At 36.4% G+C, this 15,074-nt stretch overlaps 1 protein-coding gene across 7 annotated transcripts in view; it reads right to left on the bottom strand.

Moving 5' to 3' along the window:
* Nucleotides 1-14,296, bottom strand: part of LOC126816802 (zinc finger protein 271) — an 80,804-nt gene extending 66,508 nt beyond the window's left edge. Inside the window, exons 1-9 of one of the 7 annotated variants that reach the window (XM_056100229.1) lie at nt 14,276-14,296; nt 8,285-8,319; nt 7,279-7,557; nt 6,144-6,341; nt 4,280-5,152; nt 3,468-3,554; nt 2,830-2,985; nt 2,284-2,559; nt 748-930 (exon numbers count right to left, since the gene is read on the bottom strand). In XM_056100229.1, the coding sequence (XP_055956204.1) occupies nt 748-930; nt 2,284-2,559; nt 2,830-2,985; nt 3,468-3,554; nt 4,280-5,152; nt 6,144-6,341; nt 7,279-7,557; nt 8,285-8,306 (2,074 nt within the window). In that variant the 5' untranslated portion in view covers nt 8,307-8,319; nt 14,276-14,296. Of the gene's footprint in view, nt 1-747; nt 931-2,283; nt 2,560-2,829; nt 2,986-3,467; nt 3,555-4,279; nt 5,153-6,143; nt 6,342-7,278; nt 7,558-8,284; nt 8,320-10,903; nt 11,305-14,275 lie in introns of those variants that run through there. The other 6 variants (XM_056100244.1, XM_056100227.1, XM_056100233.1 and 3 more) reach the window with 6 other exon arrangements.
* Between the last annotated feature and the right edge of the window lie 778 nt (nt 14,297-15,074).

Raw genomic sequence — 15,074 nt, 5'->3', positions numbered from 1 at the left:
AAAAAAAAATATGGCACTACAAATGCATCTGTTCTTGACCTGGATATTAATATAATTAAACAATAAATTTAATGTCGGTATAATCAGATTGTATTTATTTTATACATGTAGCGTGGAATGAAAATTAATCGAAATGGGGTTTACTGTCCATTCAACAATTAAATGGGTTTTGTCGGGCCAGACTCAAGTTTTCAGTGGTTAAAAGTGCAATTTGTGAAATTTTGCCTCTGTGTTCATTGTATTGTATCTCATACATGTTGTTATAATTATTATATTACTTTGTATACGGTCCCGTTGGGTTTCTCCTAACACTATTTGATCAACTTTGCTTCAATTTCATCAACAGTAGGCTAGTCTAAATATCATCTGAATTAGATAGTTCTATTATGCATTTGTCTATCATGCAAAATGCAGAATGGAGAAGTGTAATGTGCAAAATAACTATTATACTGTATTTAGTATTATTGAAAAGTGTATTCTGTATTTTAACACTTTGACATTAGTATTGTGGTGGAATGGAAATTGCAAATTGTTAAACTAGAATACGTATTTTGAAGAACTGCGGACATATGCATTCTGCACCGTGAACATTGAAATAATATTGGCAACTTTATCCTTATATCCTTGTACCTGGTCAATACGATGTATTCTTATAACTGGGCAATATAAGATTTATCCTTATAGTCTTCCTGGATTTGTTTATAAAGATTGTCCAGATTTTAATGTTTATGTTTGAAATATATTTACCTGTTCTGGTATTACCATGTAAAGTTTCTGTTTGTGAAACTAAAGCTGATCCAGTATCTGTACTACTACTGGTACTAGGGGTTGGTCGTGTTTCTACTTGGAAAATTGAATTCTTACTAGTGGAATGACTTTCTGAAGATTTCCTTTTACCATTATTTGTCTTACCAGACATGTTAGCTCGTCCTGCCAATAAAGGTATTAAATGAACGCTTCCACAGAGGGAGAGAGAGAGAGAGAGAGAGATTATGCACAATAATGGACAAGCAGTTACATAAACTGTTGAAGTCAATATAATTCGTGACAAATGTTATGTAGTAAAATAAAGACCGGGGTGAAACCTTTGCCGAAAGTTGGCCGACATATCGCCGCCTGGACGAAATGACCCCCCCCCCTCTACCATATTACATTGCACAGTGATTATCAATAACAGTACTATTCACAGAGTGAATATTGCACTGGTTGATTCCAGTGTTGGCGGCGGTTGCCGAGTTGGTGAAGAAATGAAAGACGTTAAATCACATCTCCTTCAATCTTTTGTTCACTCAATAATTACCCCAAATTTTGAAATCTTCTGACTGAGACAAAATAGCACCCAGCCTCTCTCGGTTACATGGTTTTCAGAAAAGGTGGGAAGTCAAATTCTTCATATAGATGTAAGCCATGGACGAGAACTAATTACAATATTACATGAATAATTATACGAATACTACGTTTGAAGATTATGATTGATAAGGAATATTAATGACGACTTGTGTTTTATAATTGAAATGAGTGTAAGAACAATGCGCATGAGTTCAACAAGACGAAATGAGTTTGGTAAAAACAATAGATACGGTTATTGAGTCTTCTCTAGTATAGATGACACCCCACTCAAATTGTTAACAAACCGTTGTCATGCAAGATGCGCCCAGATGGACAGAAAACAAGCTAAAAGAAAAAATACAATAAGGTGCTATAATCCAGGGTGTTACGGTCCGACATAACAAATTTATGTCCACAAGCTAATGACACGATTTTTCGTACAATCAGGGGCCATAATCCATGAAGTTACGATCCAATACACGCCGATATCGAAGGGAGGCGAGATCTTTGGGAGATAAACCTATATTTCAAGTTTCGTCAAAATCTGATAAAATTTTTTGACCTGTAGAGTGTCCACAAACAAAATGTGGACGGACGGTGCGACGACAATAAAAGTTATAATGTGAACGTATAAAATTATATTACTTTGACGAAAATGAATTACGAGGTAAACTGTATGCTTGACATGTGAATAAAGGTCTAATTAATGATTTATATAACATTTCAGGACAAACGGAAGATCCGCATTTTAACTCGAAACCGTGATGGCTTCTTTTCTCTACTTTTGATTGATCAATGCCAATATCAAACACCCATGAGGGAATCCCAAAATCGAAACTGACATGCTGAAAAAATAATAAGTGTTAAAATATATACCGAGGAACCCTCACCCCAATCAATGCTAAATTAATTCATGCGCATACAACCACTGAGACCAGTAATAAATGTACATACCTGTGAGCTTCTCAGCCAATCCTTTATATTCCAGGTCTATCAAACATTGGATAAATGCATCAAAATGTTTCGGGTTGCCTTTTAGTATTCTTATTAATTCAGATACACCATCCTTTGGTTGTTTAGCGACTGCGTTTAATATGCTGGTCAATTGATAATCATGAACAACAAAACGTTCATGTAATTTGCGTGCCACAGTTTCAATCTCGTCCGCAAGTGTAGTTCGTAGTAATTCGCTGTTTGCCGTTAAAATGACCCTGTGGTGTGGCAGGTCACCTAAATTAAAATATAAATGGTCATTTATTAAAGGTGAAACATACCAGAAAAAAAAACAGGTCAATTTGGGACTAACATATGGTTTTATTTTATATCAATAATATGCTTGTAGGTGCGAACCCTACTCCTAGTAACGTACAAGCTGAAAATTTAAACCACGTATGTTGACTCAATGCCAGACCTGTATGATCTAAAGAGCACCAGTTTAGACCATTCGACTATTTGTGCTGTGTGCCTTCTTAACCTCAACTTTCAGAATATCAACCTCACCATATTCCTCGTGTATCTCTGATCTGTTGCCGACTCCTGAATGTGATACATCATAGTGACGTCTATCCGCCATTTCTCTAATCATGAACTGATTCCCTTGGGACGAACCAGACATTTCTCCATATCTCTGATCTGTATGGTGCAGTATTACAGTATCTGAATTTAAAAAATATTGAAAAATAACATTATTTTTTTTTCTTAGAGGGAGAGAGAGAGTTGGCAGAGCCATCGCTGTCTGGGCAAAATGATATCTCTCTACATTGCACAGAGATTATCAATAACAGAACTATTTGCACAGTGACAATGAGACGACGTTTAGGTATCCGTAGGTCTTACAAAGTAACATAAATATTTCATAGCACGCTACGTGGTGTATACCAGATTTTATTTGCTCAGACATGTAAGGCGTTAAATCCCATTTCATCCAGTCTTTTGTTCACTCAATAATTGCCCTCAATTTGGCTGAAAATCAGTAATGTTCATCCTCGCACAGTCACGTGGTTTCAGAAAAGGTTGGCATTCACGCTCAAAATTATTCCCATTATTTTCGTTAAATTCTTCAAATAAGCCATGGACAAGAACTAATTACAAGATTACATAAATAATTATAGAGTTATAATAGTTAGATATTATCCTACTGTTATCTTCAGGTGACATCATCCTCGCCTCTCTTCTAGATATAAACTTTCTCCTCTTGGCACGAGGTGGACTCTCTTGGTATTCAACTGAAACAATAAACACGACGATATTATACCTGTGGCTGTAATAATTTGTATCATTGACAATAATATTATTATAGCAAGTCTTTGTTTATAAGACGTTAAAATAATGATGATCACCATTGACAAATTAAAATTCAACTAAAGGATTTCTTACAGGTCATTATGCTTCGTGCCATATAATAAAACGCACTTTTGGAAAGCATCAAACCAAATCTATAATTACAATTGATTTACTACCGGATATGACGTATTGCAGTTGACTCCACTTTATTAACACAAACACGAGAGTAACAAGAATTTTATGCAACTTATTTCCCTGTGATGACAACTATATAACATAATGAAATCAGATGAATGTGATGACAACTATATAACATAATGAAATCAGATGAATATGATGTAAAATTCAGGTCAAGGTAACGAGTAGAAGACAATATTATCATACTTCTATACACGCACTGATTTACATAACAACATATATTACTAGAAACATAACAATATTATCATACATCTATACCCGCACTGATTTACATAACAACATATATTACTAGACACATAACAATATGGTGTTAATATCATGTCTGAGGGTGATGATGATAGTAAATAACGTACCGTATTGATATGATGTTAGTATCATGTCTGAGGGTGATGATGATAGTAAATAACGTACCGTATTGATATGGTGTTAATATCATGTCTGAGGATGATGATGATAGTAAATAACATACCGTATTGATATGCTGATGTGGTGGCTTGTTCTGTGTAAGAAAGTTCATCTTCTTTGTGTTTCAGTGCTAGCTCCCAATTTCTCAAATTGTTTTCCCGTTGTTTGTGTTCCTCTTCTCGTTGTTTTTGTTGTTCTTCGCGTTGTTTTTGTTCCTCTTCCCGTTGTTTCAATTGTTCAATTTGCTTCGTCAGTTTAGCTATTTCGGCCAATCTGTTTTGATTGACTACTTCTTGGTCTTCAAACAACTTCTTCGCCTCTTCGTACATTTCGTTTTTATAATAGGCCCCACCATTTTTCTGTATAGTTGTCTGAAGTAATTGTAAGATTCTATCAACATCCTTCGTCTTTCCTTCTGTTGTATCTTTCCTTCCATTATTGATCGTTGTGGATGGGCAGTGTTTAAAAACATCACTAAATGTTGACAAATGAGTATGAAATTCGTCTATAGCACCATCTTCACTTCGATCAACCAGTAGATCTTTCCCAGTAAACACCACAACGGCAAATTTATCAATCATTTCACCGAAGGTATTTTTAAAGTATTCAAGAACTTTTATGTCATCTTGTGAGAGCCTTGAGTCAATTCTGAATACCATAATAAATAAATGGGGCCCTGGTGATAAAATATTAATACATTTAACGATTTCCTTGGCTATTGTTTTGTTACTGTTACCCGTGTCAAACAAACCTGGTGTATCCACAACTTTTAGTAAGGTATCTACACCATTTAATTGAAGATGTCGTTGTCCCAAACCACATTCTGATGTTACAGAGGAAGTCTGTTGTTGTGATTTAAAGATATTGTGTTGTAACAGCGCATTCCCTAGTGCGCTCTTACCAACCCCTGTCTTTCCTATAATGGATACCCGGATTTCTGAAAATAAAACAAACATTGGGTAACAGGAGAGGTTCGGGATTTGGAAATGTTATAGAAGTACAATATCAAATAACTACAATGCCATACTGAGAATAATCACTGACAACATACAACCTACTGAGCTATATCAACATCTATATATCTAGATACATTTGGTGTTCAATGGTCGAAAGTTTGAAATGAAATGAATCCCGGAAATACATATCCCCTCCTCAGTAGATTAATCAGGTCGTCTCTTTTTGAATAAAGATTTTATTGATAGACTGTATTTTAATATGGTTCTGACTAAAACAAGACTGTATTTTAATATGGTTCTGACTAAAACAATATGAACGTATCTGAAACTGCAGCATTTGGAGGTCACAAATCATGAAATTAAATCAACATTAACTGGTCAATGTGTGTTATCCTTATGTATAGTCAGTAGGGTTTATCCTTGTAACTGATCAATATGCCAGGGTTTATCCTTGTAACTGGTCAATATGCCAGGGTTTGTCCTTATAACTGGTCAATATGCCAGGGTTTATCCTTGTAACTGGTCAATAAGCAAATGTTTATCCTTGTAACTGGTCAATAAGCCAGGGTTTATCCTATCCTTGTAACTGGTCAATATGGTGTAACACTGATATATTGGAACGGTTTTTCAAACTGGTTACAAATTGTGATCTCTAAGGGTCCACAAGCTAAAAAATGTGATTTATTCGTATTGACATGGAGCATAACTGGTCCATAGGACTTATTCTTCTAACTGGTACAAAGGCTTTGCCCTTTTAATGTTTGTGTCTGAAATATATTTATCTTTTTATAACTGGGCAATATAGGGTTTATCCTCATAACTGGGCAATATAGGGTTTGCCCTCATAACTGGGTAATATAGGGTTTAGTCTCATAACTGGACAATATAAGGTTTATACTTATAACTGGACAGTAGGGTTTATCCTTATAGTCTTATCAAGATTGTTAATTTTTATGTTTCAAATATATTTACCTGTACTAGTATTACCATGTAAAGTTTCTGTTTGTGAAACTAAAGCTGATCCTGTATCTGTACTGCTACTGGTACTAGGAGATGGCCGTGTTACTGTTTGTAGACCCAAAGCTGATACTGTATCTGTACTACTACTGGTACTAGGAGATGGTCGTGTTTCTATTTGGGGGATTGTATTAACACTAGTTGAATGTCTTTCTGAAGAGAGAGAGAGAAGGAGAAATGGGATTTAACGTCCTCTGGATACAAACTAGGTCATTTCTGGACTAACATATGTTTCAATTTAATTTCAATAATTCGCCTGCACTTACTGGTCTTTAGCAGTGGGAGGGGGAAACCGGGGGACCTAAAGAAAACCCACGAGGTTGCACAGGCGCCCCTACTCCTTGTCACGTATAAGCGAGGAATCGACACCACGGCACTTGACTCAATGACAGACCTCATGATCCAATGAAGATTTCATTTTATGAATAATTGTCTTGCCATGCATGGATAGTCCTGCCACCGAGATTATTAATAATAATAATAATAATAAATGGGGAGGGAGAAAGAGATATTATGAACAATAATATATATGGACAAGCAGTTACATAATCTGTTAAAGTCCCTATAACTCGTGACAAATGTTGTTTAGTAAAATAGAGTATAGAGGTCAAACCTTTACCGAAGGTTGGCCGACATATCGCCGCCTGGATGAAATGACCCCCACCCCCACCATATTACATTGCACAATGATTATCAATAACAGTACTATTCACAGAGTGAATATTGCACTGGTTATTTCCAGTGTTGGTCGCGGTAATGTACATAATATAACCTACATATCTCGGCACTCGTAGTACGCTGTATGGCGTATACTCATTTTCTGTTGCCCAGTCTATTGTTCACTCAATAACTGACCCAAATTTTTAAATAAACAGGGTTCATACTCCGAATGAAAAACAAGAGTTCCGTTGTGTTTACATGGTTTTCATAAAGGTGGGAAGTTACGTTCTTCAAAAAATATCAAACTGCCGAAATCGAAACTGACATCCTGAAAAAATAATAAGTGTTGAAATATATCCAAAAGTAAAATATCAATGGAACTCTCTCCCACAATCAATGCTCATAAAACCATTGATATATATGTAAATACCTGTAAGCTTCTGAACCAATCCTAAATACCCGAGGTCCTTCAAACATTCGATAAATCTGTCAAAATGTACCGCCGAGCTGCCTTTTAGTATTTTTATTAATTCGAATACACCATCATCTGGTTGATGAGGGACTGTTTTTAATATGATGTTCAACTGATGATCACTCAAAACAAAACGTTCATTTAATTTGTGTGCCACGTTTTTAATTCCGTCCGCAAGTATTGTTCGTAGCAATTTGCTGTTTTCCGTTAAAATGGCATGGTGGTGTGGCAGGTATCCTAAATTAAAAGATAAAAGATCATTTATTAAAGGTGAAACATACCAGAATAAAAAACGGGTCAATTCGGGACTAACATATGGTTCTATTTTATATCAATAATATGCTTGTACGTGTGAAGAAACCGGCGAACCCTACTCCGCGTAACTAACAAGCTGGTACCTCAAACTACGTTTGTTGACTCAATGCCAGACCTTTATGATCTAAAGAGCACCAGTTTAGACCATTCGACTACCCAATCAAATATAAATACAATATCAATCTCCATGCACGCTTACCATTAAATATTAGATTTCCTTAATGATTTATATCAAGCTGATTGAAAAGGACATCGAATGACAATAGAATTAATTCTTGTATTACATGGGAGGTTTGTTGTTGAAACCACAGAAGACAAAGCGAGAGCTTCTACGTCGTACATAATTTATAATTTACTGGGACTATAACGAATTACTAAATTATTATTTGTAAGACATATGACGTCAACTACACCTTGTGACGTCCTGATTTCAAACGAAAGTTGTATTTAGAAATGAAATGGAGTTTAACGTAAGTTGTATTTAGAATTCCGGTTGACATTTGCACTATTTCATAATAAGGGCAAACAATTTAATATTTAAAGCATATACGTTGAAAAAAAAAACGTAAAGGCTACTCAGTATTGCTTCATTATTTACGGAAGACAGTTGATGTCATATTATGTAGTAACGCGCGTATCGCCTATTTACCTGGATTCCTATATCCCGCCATTTTTCGTCTTTATCTGTGAATATAAAATAACATAAACATTAATTAACTTAAGGATTAAATGAAATTGGGTTTAACATCCTACTTCCTCACTGATGGGCGGGGAATCAACCGCCTATCCACGTTATTTCAGATAAAGCTATATAACCTTTCTCCCTTGACAAATCGTGGTTTGTGTGTGGCTTCGACTTAGTCATTTCGTCCTACTTGCATGTTTAGATAGTGGTTTCAACCCAGTAGAATATAATTTGTTTTAAAGAGCTATTTACGGGAGGTAATATTAGTTTGCCCAGTTGTTTAATCCACTGACTTGAATATTTTGATATCAATGATGATCATTAGTAAAACATTAATTTCTAGAACTGAGTAAGCTTATAATATGTCCCTATGGGCGCCTTTTAGCTTTGCAGGTAGTGTGCAATGCCGAAAATTGGCGTGAAATTTTATAGTGGGGAAGAGGTGTAAAACATGTGGTTCAGAATTGGTCTTGATTATCAACTTATAGATTAGAAAAACTTTAATTTCTATCAATATGGATCTCTAACATAGTCTATGTAGCTTAATGATAAGGCCGTATATTGTTGTTGCCCCTGTCCGTCTGTCCACAATTTGTTTGCGGACACTCAAAATGTCACAATTTATATCTGATTTGGACGAAACATGAAATATAGGTGTATCTCCTTAAGATCTCGGTTTCTTTTTTTTATTGCCGTATATCGGGTCGTAATTTCATGCATTATGGCCTCTGATGAAAAATCCCGTTTTAGCTTGTGGACACTCTAAGAGGTCACAATTTTTTTTTATCCGATTTTGATGAAACTTAAAATATATTTCGATATAAGCGCATATTGGATTGTAACTCCTGGATTATGGGCCCTGATTGTACGAAAAATCACTTTTTTTTAGCTTGTGTATCCTCTAGAGGTCACAATGTTTGTCCGATTTTGATGAAAATTAAAATATATGTCTATATCCCAAAGGCATGGGTTCCTTTTAATACTTGCGCGTATCGGACCCCTGTCCACCTCTTTCAAAATGTGGGCGTATCTTGTTATACAAAGTGTACACTTTATCCGGAAGGTTACCATTCCATCTAATGTTTGAAAATAAGTGTAGCATATTGTGAGGAACATTTTGGGAGACATGCAGTAGTATGAATATTTTGAAGGAATATTAAAATACTGGTAACCAAATAGAATAAAAAGCACACACACAAAAAAAAACACACAAATTATTTACATAAAGGTATTTATTCTGCAAGAAACGTTTAGAAACTGCTCTGAAAATAAGTATTACTGCCGCAAAACAAACGTACGAATTCTCCTTCACTTGACATAATTAACCAAATGCATTCTATTTGTGGAAAACCCTTATACCCCTACATGATATGCGAGTGACCCAATTTACGCAGGCGCAGTGGTAATGTTTATGTTCTGAGAAATGGGGGAATGCTCTCTAGTCCGCGGGATAATTAGTCCACCGATATCTATTATTAGGCGAAGTGGTAATGTTTATGTTCTGAGAAATGGGGGAATGCTCACTAGTCCGCGGGATAATTAGTCCACCGATATCTATTATTAGGCGAAGTGGTAATGTTTATGTTCTGAGAAAAGGGGGAATGCTCACTAGTCCACGGGATAATTAGTCCACCGATATCTATTATTAGGCGAAGTGGTAATGTTTATGTTCTGAGAAATGGGGGAAGGCTCACTAGTCTGCGGGATAATTAGTCCACCGATATCTATGATTAGGCGAAGTGGTAATGTTTATGTTCTGAGAAATGGGGGAATGCTCACTTGTCCGCGGGGTAATTAGTCCACCGATATCTATGATTAGGCGAATTGGTAATGTTTATGTTCTGAGAAATGGGGGAATGCTCACTAGTCCGCGGGATAATTAGTCCACCGATATCTATGATTAGGCGAAGTGGTAATGTTTATGTTCTGAGAAATGGGGGAATGCTCACTTGTCCGCGGGATAATTAGTCCACCGATATCTATTATTAGGCGAAGTGGTAATGTTTATGTTCTGAGAAATGGGGGAATGCTCACTTGTCCGCAGGATAATTAGTCCACCGATATCTATTATTAGGCGAAGTGGTAATGTTTATGTTCTGAGAAATGGGGGAATGCTCACTTGTCCGCGGGATAATTAGTCCACCGATATCTATTATTAGGCGAAGTGGTAATGTTTATGTTCTGAGAAATGGGGGAATGCTCACTTGTCCGCGGGATAATTAGTCCACCGATATCTATTATTAGGCGAAGTGGTAATGTTTATGTTCTGAGAAATTGACAAGTGTCGAAATGTGTGACATATATAAGAGAGTAATGTATTTTATCCACCTTATAGGCGTTAAGGCTCGACGAAGAAAGTAATGGGGTGACAATTCCAGGTAGGTCAGTAAATTTTAACCATTTTAATTACAAACTGAAGAAATAGCAAGCAATTTCGAGTCGTAGTGTCGCCTGGAACAGACAGTAGATTATTTAAGTCAATGTTGATACGGCATTATTTCACAAATCATACGAATACCATAAATAAACGTTAAAGTATATCTTTCAAAACTAAACAAGATTAATTGTATGTTATATACCAACTTTGTTTGATTCTAATATATATTGTAGCCCAAAATGGAAATTTCTTGGATTTTGATTGGTCGAAAAGTGGCGTCGAATAAGTATAACAGTCCTCTAAATTTCCTGGGCGACTCACTGCGAATGAATATTTTCTGTGTGCTAGACTCTGTTTGCAGTGGCCAAAAATTTTACACCTCAAAACTTTATTCTAGGAAATCTTCATGAATTTTTTCTTGTATGTCATCAACAATGAAATTCAACCATTGGCTTATTGAAACACACACCTGAAATACAAAAAACAAAGATAGTGAGTGTATTTGAATCATAATGGGTAAATTTCATTTCAAGGCTGGTCTGACCATAATGGTTGCTATGGTCATTCTATCATAATCAGACTGGTCAAAATCGAAGATTTTCAACAAGTCAATAAAAATACTACAATTTATTGAACTCCGTATGGACTGTAAATAAATGATTGGGATATGTTTTAAAAAATATACAAGTCGGGCTGACACTGATATGAATAGGACAGAGACTAATTTTCATACACAACACAGGCCAGGGCAGGGTTTTTTGCGAAGAAAAAAAAATCACAGCGTCGAAATGACAATGTAAACAAGCACAGCAACCACGCGCGTACGCCACAAAGCATATATCTACACGGTCACACGAGTGTATGGACATTTATCAAACATAATATGCAATTTATTTCGAACCTACTGTCTGATTCATCGTCAATTTTAAACGGATTTCTTCGATTATGAACAAACTACTTAACGTTGGTTATTATAAACTTACCTGTGTGTTTGTAATGAACTCCCGTTCGATAAAATCCATTGCACAACTAATTATCACAACGATGAAAACAAGTTCTCTCTTGAAAAATTTAAAAATTTACTTGTAATTTCGACAGAGTCGATGTCAACAATGTCTTCGTGACGTATTGGTCGAATCCAATATACCTGTTGCGGGGGTTGGTTAACATTGAAAGATAGTTTGACAGCGCGATCATTTTGATCGTATATTTCCCTCATCGCACAGTGTATGGCGTATGCCCGTCTTCATTAGCCCAGTTCCAAGCAGAACAGTAGGCCGTTAAAACCCCATTTCATTTCTTGAAACTAGTTGGGAAGCCTCCCGGCCCCCGGCCCCCGACTCCTTCAGCTATGTCTACGAGCATGATTTGCTACTATATTATCTTAGCCCGCTGCCACCGCTGCTTAATATTGAGCGACTTGTTTATTCGACTGAATTATTCGACTGGATTATTCGACTGAATTATTCGACTGAACTATTCGACTGAACTATTCGACTGAATTATTCGACTGAAGTATTCGACTGAACTCTGACTGAATTATTCGACTGGTTTATTCGACTGAACTAACTGACTGATTTTATCGACTGGACGAGGCCACATGTAAATGTCAAATACCTCATCCCCCCCCGCCCCACCCCCTTTCTTCGTTCATATCATATATAGGGACTCTATTCTTTTCGAGGCGGACAAGGACAGCTGTCTAGTCTTTCGGATGGGACGAAAAACCGAGGTCCCGTGTATACATTGGCGTGGACGTAAAAGATCATTTGACAGATGGAATTCGATATAAGAGTAGGCCGTAGTGCCGCTGTCCGGGCAAAATTTCCCTCATAGCACAGTGTATGGCGTATGCCCGTCTTCATTAGCCCAGTTCCAAGCAGAACAGTAGGACGTTAAAACCCCATTTCATTTCTTGAAACTAGTTGGGAAGCCCCCCGGTCCCTACCCCATGCCCCCGGCTCCTTCAGCTATGGCTACGAGCATGATTTGCTACTAATTTTCTTAGCCCGCTGCCACCGCTGCTTAATATTGAGTGACTTGTTTATTCGACTGAATTATTCGACTGAAGTATTCGACTGAACTTTTCGACTGAATTATTCGACTGGTTTATTCGACTGGATTATTCGACTGAACTAACTGGCTGATTTTATCGACTGGACGAGGCCACATGAAAATGTCAAATATCTCATACCGACACGCACCCCCGACCCCGCCCCATCGCATCCCCTTTCCACGTTCATATCATATATATTGACTCTATTCTTTTCGAGGCGGACAAGGACAGCTGTCTAGTCGTTCGGATGGGACGAGCATGAACTAACTGACTGATGTTATCGACTGAACTAACTGACTGATTTTATCGACTGAACTAACTGACTGATTTTATCGACTGGACGATGCCACATGATAATGTCAAATACCTCATCCCCATACGCCCCCCCTAACCCAACATATCATATATAGGGACTCTATTCTTTTGGAGGTGGACAAGGACAGATGTCTAGTCGTTCGGATGGGACGAAAAACCGAGGTCCCGTGTACACATTGGCGTGCACTTAAAAGATGGCCGGGGGCATATGGGGATGAGGGAAAAAGTAAAGCATGACTTTATTAAGCCGCGGTGGCAATAACTAAGATAACACCTTAAAGTTTTAATTTGAACAATCAAATTTGAACATGAGGGGACGTAAAAAATAAACAAAAACAATGATAAAAGATATTGGAATTAGTGCGTTTTTTCTTTAACTTATACTGATTACAAACGATTCCAAAATTTTAATAAGCCATCGACCGGTTTATTCGACTGACTATTTGATTTGGACTTAGGGTCGACTCAAATAGAATGGAAATGAGTGTTATTTTTTTACGTCACGGATATTTTCATTACGTCAAAATTGTTTTCCTTGGTATTTACGTCATTAAAACCAAAAAACGACCGTCAACTATCGCGAAAGAAAGAATTTCAAGAAAAATGTTAAATATTTTGGGCTACAATATCGATAAACACCGCCTCGGCCTCTAATGATTTAAGCAGTATCAAATGGACAATAACAGTCCTCTAAATTCTAAACAGTCGGTATTTATCTCCTAAATATACAATGTTATAAAACCCTGTCTTGATCTATCAAACAATAATTCAGCTATTCGTCGTTCTACTTAATGTACAACAATATTCTCCCTCTTAACAAACTACACGCCGGGTCTATTTTTATCTGGAAAAACCAGACCATTATATATAGATGTGACTATTTATAGTACGGGAAAACCCGATTTCTGATTTCTATATTTAATCAGTTGACTGGTTAGAAAGGAAATGTTTATATTTATATTTGTGTTTTCCGTCTGTTATTTTATCTCCTACTTCACATATTTTTACGTCTAGATGTCTTACGAAGAAGGAAAAGTTACAATTGTCCCTCATATTTCTATGTTATTATTCGAGTTGCTAGCCATACCTGTGTAATAATGGTGTATTCACTTATCGATTACGTAGAAAGTGTATTATTAGAAGTCAATGTCTATCATATCTCTTTTTACAAAAAATGAATTAAAATATTAAATAAAATATACTTTACTGTTTAGTTGTATAGAAATTACATATTACTTACCCTACTGAACTGTAGAATCTTTTTAATTCAACACCTTAATGGCGACGTTACTGGCACAATACTGGATCTTCAATGAGTCACGTTCTATTTTTCACTCGGCAACCCGGCATATCTCTGCAGATTTCACTCGGCCAACTTCGGTTACTCCTCTACACCAAACCATGTTTCCAAACAGAGTTATCTTTCCGTGACCCGCAAATTATATTTTTACTGGTTTGCTTTTGGCGCAATATTCTGATGTTTAGGCTAACACTGTATTTAACGGCGTCAGCTTCTTATATTTATTGGGCTACAAACACTAAACAGTTGTCTTTTATTTTCTGAGGAGATTTTCTGACCTGGGTAATGTAAATGAAGTTTGTTACTTTATAGTAGGCTAGTATTTGACTAAAACTGCATAAATCAAATCTTAATCATAGATGTAGATCTACCGATTGTAAATAATTTTTTTTGCTGACGAAGTCTTTTCTAACTTTTGGGGTAAGACTACTAAGTAGCCTACATTGAAATTAGTGCTAGTACAGTAGAAGTGGTCTTGGCGTCGGGTAATCGATATGAAAACAAGTCTACATTATTTCAAGCATTTTATTTATACCCCTTAAGTTGTAGTAGTGACAGTTTAACTACAAGTAAGTACAACAACAACCAACAGGGGGTCACAGTATCGTGACTCGTGGACTTGTCAGGAGTATAACTTGAGCCTGAGAATGATCAATGAGATACACACAAATGGATAAGTCTGATAATCAGTTAATAAATCAGATGT

The sequence above is a fragment of the Patella vulgata genome, chromosome 1, assembly GCF_932274485.2.
Source record: "Patella vulgata chromosome 1, xgPatVulg1.2, whole genome shotgun sequence".
NCBI classification, from domain to species: Eukaryota; Metazoa; Mollusca; class Gastropoda; family Patellidae; genus Patella; species Patella vulgata.
The sequence above is the reverse complement of the archived record's forward strand: the minus strand, read 5'-3'. Positions and strand labels throughout refer to the sequence as shown.